This window comes from Hippocampus bargibanti, linkage group LG17 (genome assembly GCF_051943395.1).
Source record: "Hippocampus bargibanti isolate YZ-2025 linkage group LG17, ASM5194339v1, whole genome shotgun sequence".
NCBI lineage: Eukaryota > Metazoa > Chordata > Actinopteri > Syngnathiformes > Syngnathidae > Hippocampus > Hippocampus bargibanti.
This window is the reverse complement of record NC_142750.1, coordinates 3,984,169-4,004,608: the sequence shown is the minus strand read 5'-3', so window position 1 is coordinate 4,004,608 and position 20,440 is coordinate 3,984,169. Positions and strand designations below refer to the sequence as shown.

Below are 20,440 nucleotides of genomic sequence, written 5' to 3'. Positions count from 1 at the left end.
CACTGTGGGATTCCAGCCTGTCACCCTCTGTGTTTGTTTGTTTTGTTTTTTTTTTTTTAGGGGAGGGGTCAGCGGGTGTTTGGAATTAGGGCTGTTTTTTTTTTTTTTTTGGGGGGGGGGGGGGGGGGTATTCAGAAAAAAAAAATGTCTGTACTGAGATTTAATAATTTTCAAAGTCAGTGGCTTGTAATGTTTTTTTTTTTTCTCTCTGTATATGTTTCTCCTCATAGAATGTGATTGTTCAAGCAACATGCACCGAAAAAAAAAAAATGTTTTCATGAACTATGGAGCTTCTTTCAAATATTAATAAAATAGCTTTTTTTTTTCTTCCTTTGTCTGTTTAAAACAACAAAAGTTCCCCCTGTTTTGGTGTGTGGGAAGTTGATAATATTCTGAGTTAAAAGTTGGAATTGTGAGTTTAAGTTGGAATTGTGAGTTAAAGGTTGGAATTCTGAGTTAAAGGTGGGAATTCTGGGTTAAAAGTGGGAATTCTGAGTGAGAAGTCGGAGTTTTGAGTTAAAAGTCAGAGTTTTGAGTGAAAAGTTGGAATTCTGAGTTAAAAGTGAGTTTTTAGTTAAAAGTCTGAGTTTTTTGTTAAAAGTCGGAATTCTGAGTCAAAAGTCGGAATTCTGAGTTGAAAGTCGGAATTCTGAGTTAAAAGTCGGAATTCTGAATTAAAAGTCGGAATTCAGAGTTAAAAATCGGAATTCAGAGTTAAAACTCAGAATTCTGAGTTAAAAATCAGAATTGTGAGTTAAAAATCAGAATTGTGAGTTAAAAATCAGAATTGTGAGTTAAAAGTCGGAATTGTGAGTTAAAAGTCAGAATTCAGAGTTAAAAGTCGGAATTCAGAGTTAAAAGTTGGAATTCTGAGTCAAAAGTCGGATTCTGAGTTAAAGGTCGGAATTATGAGTTAAAGGTCGGAATTATGAGTTAAAAGTCGGAGTTTTGATTTAAAAGTTGGAATTCTGAGTTAAAAATCAGAATTCTGACTTAAAACTCGGAATTCTGAGTTAAAATTGGGAATTCTGAGTAAATATGTGTTACTTCCGGGTTGAGAGAACGCTGGCGCCTCTGACTGCCGCTGCTCACCCGCAGAAAAAAACATTTTTCTTCTTATCCTGTGATTGTAAAGTGTCCTTGAGTGTCTCAAGGTCACTTTACAGTCACAGGATAAGTTTTTCTGTGGGTGAGCAGCGGCAGCCACACGCGCCAGCGTTCACTCAACCTGGAAGTAACTCAAATAGAATAGTAAGACAAATAGATAGAAAGCTAGCTAGCAAGCTAATAGATAGCTAATAGCTAGCCAGCCAGCCAGATAGCTATTGTACGGTATTATAGAAAAGAAAAAGAGAATTGACTTAGCACAATATTTCTTACAAATGTCTACATAAACAAAAGTCAATAGAACAAACGAAATAATATGACAACACAAAGAGTTCTTTCACTTTCGGCGGCCATGACAGTGGCTAGTTTATCGCATTACAGCGTGTTAAATATGATCAAGCTAATCATAATCAGTGTTGAGTTAGTTAAATTTGCTGTTCAACGGTCATAAATGATTGTCCGAGGTTGATGTGTCTCGGGCAGGCGTAGTAGTTGTCTTGTGTTTGTCTCGCGAGTGTGTTTGCATACAATGGCGCCGTGACCTCATCCGGAGCTTCCTGCTTGTTTTGGGGGACGTCCGACTTTGGCTGCTTCCTGGTCATTTCCTCATAAACGGGAACAGCGGGTGGTCTGGTAGCAACGGGATGCTTTGCTTTGATCTAAAACGCATTTTACAAGTTATTCGACTAGAACCCAATAGAGTATTTTGTTGTTGTTGTTGTTGTTTGGGGTTACTTACACATTCTCCCACGGCAAGCCATGAGAGCGTGATCACGATGAGGCCCGTCGCTGAAAAGATGGTCACGAGTAGAGGGGCGTAGCTCAAAGAGCACTGACATGGCCTCCCTGCACAAACATTTTGGGTGAAAATGACGTCACGCTAGCTAGCTATGCAGCTAGCTATCTATGAGCCATCTTGCTGATGATCTAGCTAGCTATCAATTAGCTATATAGCTATCTGGCTGGCTGGCTATATAGGTAGCTATCTGTTAGCTATCTATTAGTGAACTAGATAGCTTTCTATCTATTTGAGTTACTTCCGGGTTGAGTGTACGCTGGCGCGTGTGGTTGCCGCTGCTCACCCACAGAAAAACTTATCCTGTGACTGTAAAGTGACCTTGAGAGTTTTGAACAGTGCTTATAAATCAAATGTATTATTATTATTATTATTATTATTATTATTATTATTATTATTATTAAAGCAGGGTGTCAAAGATACGGCCCGCGAGTCGGAACCGGCCCCCAAGGAGGTTTGATCAGGTCCGCATGACAATTTAAAAGTGAAAAAAAAGCACAAAAGACACTGAATTCATATTTGCTATTTATTAGCTATCTTTTAGCTATCTGTTAGCTGTCTGACTGGCTATGTAGCTAGCTAGCTATTAGGTATATGGCCCATCTGGCTATCTTTTCTATCTAGCTGGCTATCTATTAGCTATCGATTGGCTATCTATTAGCTAGCTGGCTAGCTTTCTGTCTATTTGAGTTACTCCCGGGTTGAGTGAACGCTGGCCCGTGTGGATGCCACTGCTCACCCACAGAAAAACTTATCCTGTGACTGTAAAGTGACCTTGAGAGTTTTGAAAGGCGCTTACAAATGATTTGTATTTATGTATGTATGTATTATTATTATTTTTCATTCATTCAAGGTGCGCCTTATATATGAAAAAGTTTGAAAATGCACCATTCATTGGGGTTGCGCCTTATACACCGGAAAATATGCTACATATTGACGACTTAGCATAAATATGTGAACAATATGTAACTCCTGGTGTGTGCGCATATATGTGTGTACTTTGATCAGCTAGGAGTAGTATCATACAAATATGAACATGTTTATTGAAGACGGTCAAGGCTACCTTACTAATATGGGTCATTCTTTGCAGAGGATAAAGAATTGATGACTGTGAATATAATAATAATAATAATACATTTTATTCCAAGCGCCTTTCAAAGCTCTCAAGGACGCTTTACAGTCACAGACAAGCATAGATACAATCATAGCTTTATTGTTATATGTTTGCGCCTGCCTGAGGAGATTAGCTGGAAAAGGTGGTGGGCAGGGTGCGGAGGGTCCACTCGGATTTTCCACGCCCTAGTTTTGGAAGTGAATTTTCTTACCTGAAGCGTCAACCAGCAAGAAGACTTGAGTGACGAAAACCCACTCTGATCCGTCGTCTCGCGTTTCACACACATACAGCCCCGAGTCCCTTTCCTCCAAGTGCGACAAGATAACCTTAACCCGTGTGATGTTTTTCCCTCCGGACACCAGCAAGCGTTTCTTATAGTCGGGATCCAACCTGAGGTCATCGTCACCCCCCCGAACCAGCGACAGCAGGGTGGTCTGAGCGGAACCGCGTCGATGGTACACGTGAAGACTTCCAGAGCCGTTGTGGTTCTTCTGAATTTGGCACCAGAGCTCCAAAGACTGCTTCTCTGTCATGCGTATGAAGCTCACATCTGCGTTGACTTCATCCACACCCACAAAAAAATCCACCCACAAAATTTAAATGAGCCAAAATCATGATATGAAACGAAAAAAATGAGCAACGCTTCTTACCGTTTAAGAGCCAAATGGCGACGACAACGAACGCAATGTTGGTCTTCATCTTGGATGTTTTTTTACACTGAAGTGGAGCAACGGTGACTGTTTCCTGCCTTCGCTTTTATTTGTTGTTCTTTCACCCGCAAAACAGGAAGAAACATCACAGCCGCTAGCAACCGTCATTTTTTTTTTTTTTTTTTTTTTGAATGGTTAAAAGCAGGGTGTCCTCTGCATTGCAACACATTTATTTTATGATTTAACGATATCACTTCTGGTTCTTGAGTGGTTTTGTCCGGGTCCTCCGGTTTCCTCCCACATTCCAAAATCGCTTCATCGTCTCATTTGTTTTACCCTTCCAGGATCCTGGCTTGGTCGTCTCATTTAGTTTTTATTTTATCCTCCTTCCAGGACCCTCGCTTCATCGTCTCATTGATTTATTTTACTCTTCCAGGACCCTCGCTTCATCGTCTCGTTTATTTATTTTACCCTTCCAGGACCTTCGCTTCATCGTCATTTAATGTTTTAATTTATTTTACACTTCCAGGACCCTCGCTTCATCGTCTCATTTTTTTAAATTTTATACCCTTCCAGGACCATCGCTTCATCATCTCGTTTTTTTACACTTCCAGGACCATCGCTTCATCGTCTCATTTATTTTTTCCCCCTTCCAGGACCCTCGCTTCATCGTCTCATTTATTTTTTTTCCAATTTATTTATTTGAGCTAGCTGGCTATATGGCTATCTAGATAGCTATCTAGCTAGTAGCTATCTATGTGTTTATCTATTTGTTATCTATTTGCTTATAAATGAAATATATTATTATTATTATTATTTTATTTATTATTATTATCATCGCCTCAAATCCAAATAAATACATAAAAATCACACGTCCATGCGAGTGGTCGCCATCAGCGGGTAATCAGACTCAGGTGCGGAGGTCTGAAGTCACATGACTTGCTCTCCAATAAAAAAAAGCTTCCTAGATGACGACCAGTGAAGCTCGCAGGTGTTTGTGAAGGAGGAGCTTTTGCGGCCAAAGCCCCCTCAGCAATGGCGGTTTTACTCCTTGTTTTCTTCTTGTCTGGTGTCACCTCGTCATTAGCTGGCCGTGAACTTCCATTATCCAAACAAAACCTTGCGGGTTACCATCACAAAGACCCCAAACGGCAGCCCCTTGACACAGTCCAGGTGACCTGTCACCCGGAATCCATGGAAATCCTGGTCCAAGCGGACCTGTTTGGCGTGGGTTTGCCGGTCCACAGTTCCGAGGTGCGCCTCGGGGTGGAGCGCCATAATGGCCCTTGCGGTGCTGAGCCGTCCTCCGATCGTGAGTACAGAATACTCGTCAGGTTGCTGGACTGTGGCACCAAATATTGGGTAAGGCTCAATGTTGTTTCACTAATCTTTTGTTGAGGCGAGGGAGCCATTTTAAATCATTCACTGCCAGATTATGTGCAAAAATATGTCCGCTCAGAGTTTTTGTCATTGTCACTCAAACTGCAGGACCCACAGAATATTGAGTTTTAGGACTACAGATGCGTTCAATGCAGCGTTAGAAGCCTTAGACCAGGATGTCAAACTAATTTCACATGGTGGGCCACATATGGCCTCTGTAGATGTCAAGTGGGCCGGACCATTAAAATTATACCATACATGCTATAAATAACCAAATAGCATTCCTTTAATACCGAGACTTGTTGAAAAATCACCAAACACAAAGGTTTCCCATGCATCTCTGTAAAAAAAAAATGACATGGTTCATTTTTCATTGAAAACTCTACACTCCTTATCTACTTTTCTCCGTTTGGATAATGGCCTTTTGGCTAATGAGTGTGTTGAAACTGCTGTTTTCTTCTATATTGATCGAAACAGCATCACTAGTGGACAGTCCTTGAATTGCACATCACTAAAAATATGAATTCCATGTCGTTTATTGCGTCTTTTTCCACTTTTAAGTTATCCTGCGGGCTTATCAAACCTCCTTGGGGGGCCGTTTCCGGCCCACGGGCCGTATGTTTGACACCACTGGCTTAGAGTCTCTTCTTTCATCCGAAAAAAAATAGTTAATTCTTAAATTATATGGGTCTGGAGTTATATGAGCCAGAAATGAGGGCGCCTGTCTAAAATAAAATTCAATACATACTTATTAGTTTATATAGCGATTTAACAGCTGAAGCTGTAACAAAGCGCTAACATCTATCCAGCTAGCTGGCTATCTATTAGCTAGCTGCTTAGCTGTCTATCTGTTAGCGAGTTGGCTAGCTATCTATTAGCGATATAGCTGCTGGCTAGCTAGCTTTTTATTTGAGTTATTCCGGGTTGAGTGAACGCTGGCGCATGTAGCTGCCGCTGCTCACCTATAGAAAAACTGATCCAGTGACTGTCAAGTGAACTTGAGAGTTTTGAAAGACGCTTATAAATGTCTGTCTGTTAACTAGCTGGCTGGTTATCTATTAGCTGGCTGGCTATCTATTAGCTATCTATCCAGCTGGCTGTCTATTGGCCATCTGTTAGCTGGCTGGCTACTTGGCTGGCTGTCTGTTAGCTGCCTGTTGACTGGCTAGCAGGCTGGCTGGCTGGCTATCTATTAGCTAGCTAGCTTTTTATTCATTTGAGTTATTCCGGGTTGAGTGAACGCTGGCGCGTGTGTCTGCCTCTGCTCAGCCACAGAAAATCTTATCCTGTCACTGTAAAGTGACCTTGAAAGTTTTGAAAGGCGCTTAGAAATGAAATGTACACGTATTATTATATTGATTTATATAGCGCTTTAACAATAGTTGAAGCTGGAACAAAGCGTTTAACATGGACAAAAGGCAAATGCTTCCCCCTTGTGGAAGGTGACAAACATTGCCATATGGCTGACCTCCACATTTTGACATCACTTCCTCCTCTTGATTGGTCGCTCAATGTTGTCCACAGATGACTGACACATCCCTGGTTTATACCAATTTACTCATCTACACTCCCGAACCGTCACCCGATGGCCTTATCCGAATGGACGGGGCGGTCGTTCCAATCGAGTGTCATTATGCAAGGTAAAATGTCTTCTTGATCTGCGAGTTAACATCTACGTATGAAGCGATTCCAATGTTGTGGTTGTCTTTAGGCGCTATAGTCTATCCAGTTCTTCCCTCACACCCACTTGGATCCCCTTCATTTCCACACAAGCTGCAGTGGAAACGCTGGATTTTAAACTCAGAATTATGACAAGTATTTCTTTATTTGTTTAAAGTGATGATTTATATTTTGGTTTTATTTATATGGTTTCATAACTATCTTAACAGATGATTGGCGGAATGAGAGGGTTGTTAACGTGTACTTTATGGGGCAGCCAATTTTTCTCGAGGCTTCTGTCAGAGTGGGCCATCACGTGGGCCTGCGAGTGTTCCTGAACACTTGCGTGGCCACGCTGCAGCCTGACATTCATTCTCTGCCAAGATATGTCTTCATTGAGAATGGGTAAGTGCTGAAATAGTACGGAAAATAGTCTTGATATAAAGCGGGTCTGTCACTTTCAGCTATTGGGTGTACTTAAAAAAATAAAATAAATAAATAAATTAGTAGATGCGTAGATGCGTGAATGCATAGATATATAGATGAATAAACAAATGCATAAAAGATACATAGATACATTGATGTGAATAAATAAATGAATACACAAGTGAATACACAAGTAAATACACAAGTAAATACACAAGTAAATAAATAAATCGATACATAGATAAATAAATGGATACATAAATATATACATAAACAAATACATAAATAAAAAATACATAAATGGATACACACACATAAATAAATAAATACATAGATGAATAAATAAATACAGAAATAAATACATGAATAAATACATAAATACATAAATAAATACATGAATAGCATGAGTTGGTCACCTAGACACTTCCTGGGCTACCAAGCCACCTGGTAATGAGGCTATTGTCAAACTTGTGATTTCAAAATAAAATTGTCACAAGTAAATACACAAGTAAATACACAAGTAAATATACCAGTAAATAAATAAATCGATACATAGATAAATAAATGGCTACATGGATGAATGAATAAATACATAAATATATACATAAACAAATACATAAATAAAAAATAAATACATTGATCAGAATCAGAATCAGAATCAGAATCATCTTTATTGCCAAGTATGTAGAACACACAAGGAATTTGTTTCCGGTAGAACATGCTGCACTAGTATCGTTGTAAAAAAAAAACTGCTAAGTGGCACTATACAGTTCATACACACAAATAAATAAATAAATACATAGATGAATAAATAAATAAATACATAAATAAATACATGAATAGCATGAGTTGGTCACCTAGCCACTTCCTGGGCTACCAAGCCACCTGGTAATGAGGCTATTGTCAAACTTGTGATTTCAAAATAAAATTGTCACAAGTAGAAATCCAATACATGTTCCTGTATTTTGTTTTTCTACTTTCATCACTTTGCTGCTGTATAATGTAAATTTCTCCACTGCGAGACTAATAAAGGTTAATCCAATCAAATCTATCTCTTGGCTAGCATGCTACATAAGCTAGCAAAATAAAAGTAGTCCTTGAATGAGCCATTTTGCCACTTGCTGTCAACTGAAAATGGCAGATGACAGCAAGTGGGAAAATGGCCGCCCTTTAGATGATTTAAAACCCGGATAAACGATTTTCAATTTTATTCAATTAAAATTTCAATGGCTTTATTTTTCTTTTAAACAGGTGCTTGTTAGATTCCAAGTTTCAGCCCTCAAAGTCTCGTTTCCTTACCCGGACACAAGATGATAAGCTGCAATTGGTCATTGATGCCTTCAGATTCCACAACGAAGACAGAGGAGAGGTGATTCGACTGATTTTGAAAATAGAGTTGTTCATTTTGAAAATCAAAATGAGCCCTTTTTTGTTCCTCTCAGCTATACATCACATGTCTCATGAACGCGGTACCCGTCCACGATATGGAAGCACCCAACAAAGCGTGCACTTTTGTCAACGGGAGGCAAGTCTTTGTTCATTTTCTATCTATGGTTGCCAAATTTATTAATTGGTCAACTATGAATGTTAAACTTATTAATACAGTGATACCTTGGCTTACGAGCTCTTTAGCTAACGAACTTTTCGCCTTTCGAATGTTAAATTCGCGAGAATATTTTGGCATACAAACTATGTTTTGGGAGCGCCACAATGAGTGATGTGTCATTCGCGAACGAGCCGGTTTTTGGAGCTCCTGAAATGGCAGCCAGCTTTTTTTTTTCCTCTATTCCCCGCCCCCAGTCTTCGGTTAAAGCCGCACGTGATTGGTCAAGATCCGTGGTGGAGGAGAGAGGGGACACACGCAGCAGTCAGCGGAGGGAGGGGTTACAGAAACACACACGAAAGGGAGACGACAGAGCTTGAAACAAAAAAAAAAACAAAAGTGAGAAAAAACAAAAGTGAAATGGTGAAAATGGATAGAAAACACAGTGGAATTTGGACTCGTTTCAACTTTATTGATAGTTCAAAGGCGGAGTGTAGACTGCAAGGTTAAAATATCCCAGCAATCAGGCTCCACAAATAACCCGCAAAAACCATCTGTACAATTTGAATAGAACATACAAGCAAGGGAACCAGCTATTAATGAAGTTTCTAGTGTGTCTGTTGTTGCAATATCACAACTTCGAAGATATATAAACCAGAGCTCCTTGAGACACTTTATGCAAAAAGGTATCCATTCCATCAAGCCATCAACGACCATCACAAAGGTAAATAAAACAACTTTATTATACAGTACAGTTTATTTCTTTAATTACAATCCCATAGCACATTTATTATACATAAAATAAGGTATATTTTGTGTAGTTTTAAGGCTTATTTAGTTGAATATTATGTTTTATGGGGACCTGGGAACGGATTATTCTCATTTTAATGGTTTCCTATGAGAAATTAATGTTTGGAATAGACACTTTTCGCCTTACACACACTTTCTGGGCACCAGTAAAGTTTGTAAGCCAATGTATCACTGTACCTGGTTCTACCGAGTTGACGTAAAAGATAACTCTGGTATCATTTTTATTTCTTACATTTAAGGTGGCGTTCAGCTGACGGCAACGACTACCTGTGTGGGTATTGTCCAAGCGACATCGGAAATGTTCAGACGAAGCAGGCCAAATTTGGTCCTCGTGGCTTCAGAAAGCAACCCGAAGGAAAATCTCATTGGAGGACCAGACTCCCCGCCACTGGTATGGTTAAGCGTCCAAATTGGGATCCACCAATTGATTTTCCTTTATCAATCAATGGATTCTTCTCCTTACCCCAAGGTTGGGAACAGCAGGCCAAAGTGGGTCCCATGTTGGTTCTGCCCGAACACAAAAGTCAGACTATTCCTGATGAGGATCTGCCTCCAGTGCTGAAAAAGATCAACAGGCCTGCTCTTTACGGTAGCCGGTGGATGAGCGGTCTCAACTACTTGAAGGGTGAGTGTGGTTCTCGACGAAGACCATGTGAGGTTCTACTCTAAAGTCTCACCTGTGCTTCAGAGCCAGCTAAGAGCCGGATTCCTGGTATGGTCACCGAAGAACTGGATGACGACTTGGACCACGTGCTTCTTGTTGAACCCGCAAATGAAATCCCTCTGGAAGGTATACAGGACAGTTTGTAATGCAAGAACAGCGTCTCACTTTATTTTCTGATCTAGGTGATGTAGAAAGTGAACTTCCTGAATCAACACCCACACCGCCAGGTGCACAAAATGACAACTCCACGGAACTGGTTTACCTTGGGCTGGAGGTGACTGTCTCCCCGGTCTCAAACTTGACTGATCCACAGGCGTCAAACACTATAAATGACTCAAACAGAAAATAAACCTATTTCTAATGAAATCTGTGTAAGCTCTTAGTCGTACAGGAATGGTCCATCGATGAAAAGGTTTCTTTAGCCGTCATCTGTACTTCTTTGAAGGTGTCGGACGTTTCGCTTCTTATCTAAGATGCTTCGTCAGCAAACTAAAGTCTTGTGCTGGTAGTTTCGGCCCGATATATATATTCCTACTGTCCAGACGCCACAGACTCTGCTATGATTGGTCCCTGCTCTCAGGTTGGGGGGGGGGGGGGCAGAGGACCACTCCCTGCGGCTACACAATTACTTCTATTGTCCTGACTGATTACTTCAATTGTCCTGCCTGAGTATGAGGTCTACGACTGGCCTGATTGCCCCATTAGCTCTGGTATCATCTCATCATCATAACTAAGCCTATGTTGCCTAAGAAGTCTGTTGTACGAACGATCCAAATTGAACCTCGCCCCACCATGGCGATTTAGTGATGGATTTTGCTGTTTTATGAAAATAGCTTCTTTTACTATTTGTAATGAAACTCAAATTTTGAAACTCAATTGCTTGATTTGACTGACACATTAGCTTTTTGGCATCCAAAGTGCTTTGTTCTGACCAAGTCTGAGAAGTGGAATATGACGTTTTCATGTCAAAACTATCTCGGGTATTAAGATTTAGAGGTTGGGGGTCCTTTAAAGTTGAATAAACGTGTTCTCTCTCGTGAAGAAATGACAACAAAATAATCATGCTCGTCTGTTGTGGGAAGACTACGAGCTAGGGGTTAAAACTTTACCTCCACCTTGTTCATTGTGTTAAACTTTTTATCACATTGACAAGTGGACAGCATGCATGATAATTGGAATCACTGCTTCAGAATATTTAGCGTATTTTTTTTTGGGGGCGAATAAATGCAAAAAAAAAATACATCGTAATTATGTACAATCTAATTACATACAACAAAGTACTGTCGCTCAATGACAGTTTTAGCTAGGAACAATTAAAATTTCATCCAATTTGTTGCGGTCGGACTCATTTGAGGACGCACACGTTTGACGCATGCGCATACAAAAAAAAAAAATCTACCTGCACCGGCCATTATAATTTACAATAGGGCTGCCTCATCTGAGATTTTTCGTCCTCAAAACAACACAGCGGTCAAACCGAGCGTCGATAATAATTAAAAACTCCTTGCTAACGCTTGTATAGCCGGCTGCTAGGTTTTTTTCCCCGCTGCAACGTCAGGACCATGTTTACATCCCAGACGTCGTCATTCCAAGATTCCATTGATGTGGAGGAGAAAGACGACTTCGAAAGCGAAGAAATTGCTGCGTACGGCCAAAAGACTCAGCTGAACTGCTATTATGCTATTTATCTTTACGAAGGCACGAGGTAACTTATTTGTTTGTATTTATTCGCAAAAAGAAATGTATTATTTTGTCTCTAAATCCTTCCCTCGTACTGTATCTACCTATCTACTTGTCTATCTGTCTCCCTCTTTATATTAGGGATGTGACAAAATGTTTCAATAATTCATCACACATTTTCTAATACCATATTAAAGTGCATTTAAATAGCTTTCAAATGATGTATAGATTAGTGTTCTGTGACAAATAAGGAAATAATGGATTTTTTTTATTTTCTTTTAATTTTGCCAGTTAAAACGATGAAAATCATTACAGTTTAAACTATCATAACTTTCTTCATTTTTGGCAGATCATAACGAGTAAGGTACCATTGGAAAGCTTTTGAAATTCTAAATAAGACATAAAAGATTCAAAATATAAATTACCAAATATCAACGATTGAATGCAGGCAGATTTTCGTCAGAAATCAAAAATGGCTGTCACTGAATACTAGGAAAGAAAATTGCGAGCTCTAGAAAAAGATATGCTAATGCTTCTTTTTGCTTGAAACCTGGCAGTTATGGAGAAAAATATATATTCTACCACTTCTATGAGTTCTAAAAATACAACCTACTCACCTTTATAAACTGTAGTGTTAGCAAAAAGAGCGTAAACTTCAATCATTTTTTTTTCTCCGTTTCTCTTTGTCTATATAAATGTAATCTAATCTACGCGGTGTTTTAAGGGCCATTTTTTTGTACTTGACATTGCCTTCCTTCCATATCTACAAGCGCCACGTGTGCAATGATACAGTCAGCAGGTGATGATGCGAGTGCATATTGTCATAGATCGGAGGCTACTGAGGAAAATGTGGCTTGGAACCAGAGACGCGCAGATTCCACAACCAGTCAGGAGGACTTTAGGTAACCCAGAAGCTGCGTGCCCCTTGCCGGCCGCCGTCTTCTCGTCTCGCTTTCTTCTCTCATTTTTGGGTGAAAATCCGCAGGCTGCCATGGGAAGCAACATTGCATCTGGTTTTTCATTGCATTTTTATTTCTTCAGTGGTCATCGCATTCCGGCGTTTTCTAATGACCTGTTAGATGTGATGTTGGCGTTGAAAATGAATGATTTCCATGGGAAAATCCACCAGGGTTGGGCAACTTTGGGAAGATGGGCCATGCTTCGATTGTCCAATTTTACTCCAAAAAAGAAACGATTCTCTTCTTAAAAAAATGTGTCTAGCTTTTTCTATTTTTTAGTAACCAGCAATAATTTAACGGAAACACTGTTATGTGACCACAAAGTAGAAAATACAAATACAGTGATACCTCGTCTTACGAACACTTTAGCAAACAAACTATTCGCTTTACAAATGTTAAATTCGCGAGAATATAATCTTGCCATAGGAACTATTTTTTGGGAAACACACGGAGCGCCACAATGAGTGATGTGTCATTTGCGAACGAGCCGGTTCTTATAGCTTTATCTGACGTGAACGAAGCTGGAAATGGCAGCTGGCGTTTTCCTCCCTCTATTCCCCGCCCCCAGTCATCGGTTAAAGGCGCACGTGATTGGTCAAGATCCGTGGTAGAGTAGGGACAGAGACACAGCAAGTGAGAAAATGGATTGAAAACAGTGAAATTTGGACTCGTTTCAACTTTATTGATAGTTCAAAGGAAGAGTGTAGACTACAAGGTTAAAATAATTTGAAGAGAAAGGACAAGCAAGGGAACCAGCTATTAATGAAGTTTCTGTCTGCATCTGTTGCAATATCGCAACTTCCAAGATGTACAACCCTGAGCTCCTTGAGACACTTTATGCAAAAAGCTATCCATTCCATCAAGCCATCAACAACTATCACAAAGATAAATAAAATGACTTTATTATACAGTACTGTTTATTTCTTGAATTACATTACAAAGGTACATTTATTATACAAAAAAATTAAGTCTATTTTGTGTAGTTTTTAGGCTTATTTACTAGAAAATTGTGTTTTATGGGGAACTGGGAACGGATTATTCTCATTTTAATGGTTTCGTATGGGAAATTAATGTTTGGAATACACACTTTTCGCCTTACACACACTTTCTGGGAACCAATTAAATTCGTATGCCAAGGTATCACTGTACATATTTTTTTTTGCTTTTGGGACATCACGGATTCCATTGTGTGTCTTTGTGTCGCTTTCTCCATCCGCTTCCTGTTTCGTGCCTTCCCTGGATTCTTCCTGGCCCATAACTGCGCGTATCCGTACTGACCACTGCGCCTTTCACTCTCTCCAGTTTAACATTGATTGGCAGCAGCTTGCCCGCAGAGGCGGAACCTGAGCTTCGCGCGTACATCTCCAGAAGGTTGAGCAAAGGAGCCTTGCTGGGAGGAATGGGAAACATCGCCACCGTGGAGCTCAGGTGATGCGCACTCCCTCATCCTTGACAGTGAATTGCGCAACATAACATGATTTATTACTGATGCCTTTTCTTTAGTTCATGATAAAAATAAAGATCTGGAAAAAAATATTTAAAAAAATATCCTTGCCCCTTTGTTCATAATAATAATAATATGAATAATAGTAGTAGTAATAGTAATCGTAATAGTAGTAAGAGTGGGAGTAGTAATAGTAGTAGTAATAATAGTAATGATAATAGTAGTAATAATAGTAATAATAATAGTAGTAATAGTCATAATAGTCATAATAATAGTAATAGTAATAATAGGAATCATAATAGGAATAATAATTATAATAGTAATAATAATACTACTATTACTAATAATAGTACAACTACTATTATTATTAATAATAATAATAATATTAATAATAATAATAATACAAAATATACACAAAATGTGTCCACTCCAGTGCCAGGGTTTTTATCATTGTCATTCGAATTCCAGGATCCACAGAATATTGAGTTTTAGGACGATATAAACATTCAGTGCAGCATTAGAGACTTTCTTCTTTTATCAGGAAAAAAAAAGTTAATTCCTAAGTTATATGGATCTGGAGTTAACTGAGCTTGAAATGAGGGTGTCTGTTCAAAATACAATCTAATACATACATATTGGTTTATATAGCGCTTTAACAACAAAGCACTAACATGGAAAAAAGGATAATTCTGCCCTCTTATGGAAAGGATCAAAACATTGCCAGAGGCCATGGCCAGCGCTTTATCCGCACCCAAACAAGAAAAAAAAAACAAAAACCCCAAAAAATCGGGAATGGCGGTCTACGTCATATTTTCAATTCCAGAATAAATTTGTGAATGAGTTAAGACTTGGTCCTGAACTTGCGATAATTAATTCCTAAGTTATATGGGTCTGCAGTTATCTGAGCTTGAAATGGGGGTGGCAATAAAAAACATGGAAGAAAGAAAATGCTGCCCCCTGGTGGAAGGGAAAATACATTGCCAGAGGTCTGGCCAGTGCTTTATCGGCAGCCTTTTTTGCAGCCTTCCAGAGCAAGCAGTGGGTTGCTACTGCTGCCTACTGGAACAAGAGCGATCTCCAGAGCAGCCCGATGGTGACAGTAACGGACACGTCATCTGCTTCTTGGGAGGCACAGAAAAAGGACTCAACTTATATCCTTTTTATAAAATTAATATTTTTTTTAATAATTTTGATGGTGATGGTCCTTGACTTGATTGCACATATAGGCTCGAGCTTGACAAGTACGTTCAAGGCTTGCGTAGCAGTCTGCAAACGCCTGAGGTACCAAGCTCAAATACATTTGAACGATTCTTCCAGCCTCGTACAGTGATACCTTGGCTTTCGAACTTATTTGGTTCCCAGACAGAGTGTGTAAGGCGAAAAGTGTGTGTCTCAAAAATAAATTTCCAATAGGAAACCATTAAAATGAGAATAATCCGTTCGCAGGTCCCCATAAAACATAATTTTCTAAATTCTAATTTTCTAAGCCTTAAAACTACACAAAATATATGTTATTTTATCTATAATAAATGTGCTATGGTATTATAATTAAATCAATAAACTGTACTGTATAATAAAGGATAGAGGACAGTCGGCTGCCATTTTGTTGTTAGAACGGGCTCAGAATCACTCATTGAGGCAGCTCCGCGTGTATCCCGAAAAAAAGTTCGTATGCCAAGGTAAAATTTTCATAAATTTAACGTTCGTAAACCAAAAAGTTCGTAAACCGAGGTATCACTGTATATGATTCTGATTTATTTATTTTTTTGTATATGTGCGTGACAGCTGCCAAATCTGGAGACGGAGCTACGTCCCTATCTGAGCCGCTGGTACGAAGAATCGGTCATGCACATTCACCGCGTGGTGCAATTGGTCCAGAGCAACATCAGCTTCCTGCTGCATGCCGTGAGTGTTAACGCTTCATCTGACGATGTGCGTATCCACCAAAGGGGTCAGCTGTCATTGTGTCGTAGTATCACCAATCGTCACTAGATGGCACACATGTAATAGTTATGTTTTGCTTATACTGTTCAATTGTTTTGTGCTCCCTCTTGCGACAATGTGAGAAGGCCAAATATTTTCTTTTTTTTTTTTCAGATTTGGAATGATCAAAAGTTGAGTCAGATTCACGGCATCCATTTTTATTGCAAGATAACCTTTTTTGTTTAAAAAAGAAATAAAAGCAGTATGTGCATATGTTGTCCTTGGTTAGATGAGCGTATTAATTATTATGAACTTAATTAAGAGTGCATTTTTTGTTTTTATGTGAAAAATCCAATTTTGTGATACGATATGTGAGGAACAAGCTTTTTAGATATACTGTATGTATATGTGTGTATATATGTATGTATGTATGTGTGTATGGATAGATAGATAGATAATGTGTGTGTGTGTATATATATACAGTGAGACCTCAACTTATGAACTTAATTGGTTCCCAGACAGAGTGTGTAAGGCGAAAAGTGTGTATCTCAAAAAAAAAAATCCCATAGGAAACCATTAAAATGGGAATAATCCGTTCCCGGGTTTCCATAAAATATACTTTTCAACTAAATAAGCCTTAAAACTACACACAACATACCTTATTCTATGTATAATAAATGTGCTATTGTATTGTAATAAAAGAAATACACTGCATGTTATCATAAAGTCACTTTATTTACATTTGTGATGGTCATTGATGGCTTGATGGAATGGCGTTGGAGGTCGAAGGTCAAACGGAATTGCTGTTTGGAAAGAGAGGCACATTACATGAGGACTGTAATTAAAGAAATAAACTGTGCTGTAAAATAAAGTTTTATTTACCTTTTTGATGGTCGTTGATGGCTTGTGGAAGGAGAGTCACCTTCCATAAGGACTGTTGGTAACTTAACCTCTGGTGCTGTTCGGTTGTGTGCTTCCGCCGAAGATTACTCCGCCAGCCGTGGTGGGTGTGTATTATGAAAATAGTGCTTATTATAAGGTTTAATTTTCAGGAATTTGACGTTTGTAAGACGAAAAGTTTGTCAGATAAGGTGTTTGTAAGTTGAGGTCTCACTGTACATGTACATTGCTATATATATATATTGTCCTTTGTCCAGGCTCTGAGTCATCGTCACGTGGAAGTCATCGAGGCGGACGAGAGGACAAAGACGGACGTGTCTCGGTGAGAGGGTTTGTTCGTTCTCTGTGTTTGTCGTAACGTGCGTAACAATGGAGTGCGTCGTGACCGCACAGGTTCATCAAAGCAGCCAGCTTGCAGGGTCTGTCCCAGCAAGACTCCACGGTAGCCTCCCTCTGCAAGGCCATGTCGGAGGACGTCCACTCCCACATGACGGTCGACTGCTCCGACGCGCCGCCCACCTTCACCAACACCGGTACGTTGTCCTCCACGCATCAAGCGTATCAATGGACGCCGGTTATACCACCGTGTGCATTTTGTGTTGCGCAGTCAGTAACCGCTTCTGCGAGGACTGGAGTCAGGCCTTTTTAAACGCCGCCGAACGGGCCAACCCCTTCCTCCTCAGACAGATCCTGGAGAACTTCAAACTCAAGGTGGGACAACACACACCAGGCCTCCATCTCCATGCTCTCTCTTAACCCACTGATAGAGATTAGACAGAATAAGAAGTTATCATATTTAAAAGTTTCATGCTGTTATATGCTTAGTCAACATGTGTGACTCGAAGACACAATTGAAGCACAGAGAAACCTGGGGTCAATCTGAGGTCAACAGACACAGCAAGTTAAACTGTCATCTAAATCTAGGACAGGGGTCTCAAAGTCATTTTTTGCCGCGGGCCACATTGTATTTATGGTTTCCTCTCGAGGGCCGTTTTGAATTTGGGGAACCCATTAGAATGTTTAAATCCCTTCAAATATTACATATAGAGCACACAGCAAATTAATGAATAACTCGTTTTTAAATCTGAAGTCAAGAATAATGACTTTTATTGTGGTTGACATCCAAAAATATGAAATTTTGGCTCAGATTTTAGCAATCATCATCGAATTTAACAAGTTTGATTTGCTTTCGCGGGCCGAAAAAAATGATGTGGCGGGCCGGATTTGGCCCGCGGGCCTTGACTTTGACACCTGTGATCTAGGAGATCTGGCCTTGGACAGAATTTAGGACTTGGTAAACTCCTTTATCACCGAAGCAATTTACGACTTGAAACACCTTCACAGGAAGAGCTCATTAGCCAGGTTACAAATGTATTAGTTCATGGAAGAGACAATGTTTTATTGCTTACTGCTGTTCGTGCTTAGAAACGTTCCAGGGGCGTAGTATTCTAATCAAGAAAACTATGTTTTACTGATGTATCACTTAAATTTCCAAGTACTCTCAATAAATAGCAGAGGGCTGCAGAATTCAGGCGTCTGTCGTGAATGGCTGCGTCTCCTGCCGGCAGTTAAAAGACAATCTTTCTGGGTCCGAGCCTTCGTCCACAGTGTCCGATCGAACATCTCTGACACCCACCTTCCTTCACAGGCCATCCAAGACATGAACAGCCTGAAACGCTTCGTCCGTCAGGCTGAGATGAGCCACTACGCTCTGTTTCGCTGCTGCCAGTTCCTGCAGGGCTGCGGCAACGGCGACGTGCTCCTGCAGAACGCCCGCTCCGAGCACAGCGACCATCCTGAAGCCTGCCGCATCATCGCCGTCCTCGAGGAGTTCCTCGGAGAGCAGGCGCAGACCTGAATGCCGTTCTGACACTTGAGTATTTGCTTTTGTTGTTCCCGTCATTTTTTTTTAAATATGTTTTGGCAGAAGGGGATAATTTACTTTTTCTTATCGACAGTTGTGGTCAAAAGTTGACATACTTCATTGTCACAAGAAAAACATTCGTGAAGTTTGGTTCTTGTATGACTTTACTGTGGGTTAGGAGAAAAAGTGATCAAATCTGCTGGGTTAAAAAAAAAATATATACATACATCAACACGAATAAGCAATTTTGGTGACTTTAAAGGTTGTGTCATCAAAATGAGCTTTATAGCAGGGCCTCTTAACTTCTTGTTTTTTTTATTATTGAATGACTACAGCTGGTGACTTCTCTGAGACCATGTAAAGGACAACCGACGCATCTGGACAGTTATGTCCATAATTTGTAAAATCACTTCAAATGACTTCTACTGAGCGTATTTTACAAAGATTCCATCGCATATAGCCATATTTTACGTTTTAAGACTCTTGTCTTAAGTCTTGTTTTGGAGTTGGTAACGATTCCTGACGTGACGTTACATCAGAATTAAACACTGATGAGGAACGTAACCTTCTTTCACCATCTTGAGGAGTGATCACTTGTGGATGCTTTCTCTGTGATCATTTTATCTAGTTCCTCATGAATTGTGTTCTGTTTAGCTGGGTTGATAGCTTTTTGCATCAAGTGTACAGATGGCTTGTTCGGGTTGTTTGTGGAGCCTGATTGATGGGATATTTTAACCTTGCAGTCTACACTCTGCCTTTGAACTATCAAAGTTGAAACTCTCTCACTGTCGTCTGCCTGTCTCTTTAATGTTTAAACCCCCAGCCCTCACTGCATCACCAATCACATAGTTTTAACCGAAGACAGGGGGTGCGGGAATAGAGGACAAAAACAGTGGCTGCCATTTTGTTGTTAGAAGAACGGGCTCGTTCGCGAACGACACATCACTCATTGAGGCAGCGCCGTGTACGAAAAAAGTTTGTATGCCAAGGTAAAGTTCGTATGCCAAGGTAAAATGTTCAGAAATGTAACATTCGTAAACTGAAAAGTTCGTAAGCCAAGGGGTTCGTAAACCAAGGTATCACTGTATTTACAATTCCCGAATAAGTCTTTTGAATGGCAGTGAATGAGTTAAGATTGAATGACGGTCTGTGTGTTTTGTGTTGTCACATTATTTGGTGTTCAGTTTTTTTGTTGTTGTTGTGTTGGCTTCAAGATGGCGCCGCGAGAGTGGCTGCCTTTATAAGCATGTCCTGTATTTTGTTTAGCTATTTCTTCCTTTCCTTTCCTCTTCCTTTCTTCACTTTCGCTGTTGTGAAATGTAAATTTCTCCACTGTGAGACTAATAAAGGCTAATTTAAAACAATACAAGCCTACTGCCAAATAACAGCTGGGATAGGCGAGGCAATCATTGCCATCGTCTTGTTTCTGCCTGGGGACAGTTTGCTAAAATGGGCGTGTACGGCTTTGTCGTAAAAATGTGCTAGTACTGTCACTTTAAGAGAATTTGGTCAGAGCCAACC

The 20,440-nt window shown here is 39.9% G+C and overlaps 3 protein-coding genes across 3 annotated transcripts; 2 read left to right on the top strand and 1 right to left on the bottom strand.

The window, feature by feature from the left end:
• Window positions 1-135: 135 nt before the first annotated feature.
• LOC148885293 (uncharacterized) lies at window positions 136-4,101 on the bottom strand. Its single transcript, XM_089018867.1, has 4 exons — window positions 3,668-4,101; window positions 3,229-3,576; window positions 1,847-1,953; window positions 136-1,766 (listed from the first exon to the last, which is right to left on the bottom strand). The coding sequence occupies exons 1-4, from the start codon at window positions 3,714-3,716 to the stop codon at window positions 1,533-1,535; spliced, it is 738 nt and encodes a 245-aa protein (XP_088874993.1). The 5' UTR covers window positions 3,717-4,101; the 3' UTR covers window positions 136-1,532.
• Window positions 4,102-4,629: 528 nt separating this feature from the next.
• Window positions 4,630-10,525, top strand: LOC148885292 (zona pellucida sperm-binding protein 3-like). The gene is made up of 10 exons (XM_089018398.1): window positions 4,630-5,029; window positions 6,572-6,687; window positions 6,759-6,862; window positions 6,937-7,111; window positions 8,384-8,501; window positions 8,575-8,657; window positions 9,725-9,876; window positions 9,955-10,110; window positions 10,174-10,275; window positions 10,332-10,525. The coding sequence occupies exons 1-10, from the start codon at window positions 4,703-4,705 to the stop codon at window positions 10,496-10,498; spliced, it is 1,500 nt and encodes a 499-aa protein (XP_088874524.1). The 5' UTR covers window positions 4,630-4,702; the 3' UTR covers window positions 10,499-10,525.
• Window positions 10,526-11,531: 1,006 nt separating this feature from the next.
• Window positions 11,532-20,270, top strand: lg17h17orf75 (linkage group 17 C17orf75 homolog). The gene is made up of 10 exons (XM_089019577.1): window positions 11,532-11,854; window positions 12,657-12,731; window positions 14,091-14,216; window positions 15,255-15,387; window positions 15,457-15,513; window positions 16,018-16,137; window positions 17,313-17,377; window positions 17,449-17,588; window positions 17,663-17,766; window positions 18,704-20,270. The coding sequence occupies exons 1-10, from the start codon at window positions 11,712-11,714 to the stop codon at window positions 18,911-18,913; spliced, it is 1,173 nt and encodes a 390-aa protein (XP_088875703.1). The 5' UTR covers window positions 11,532-11,711; the 3' UTR covers window positions 18,914-20,270.
• Window positions 20,271-20,440: the final 170 nt, after the last annotated feature.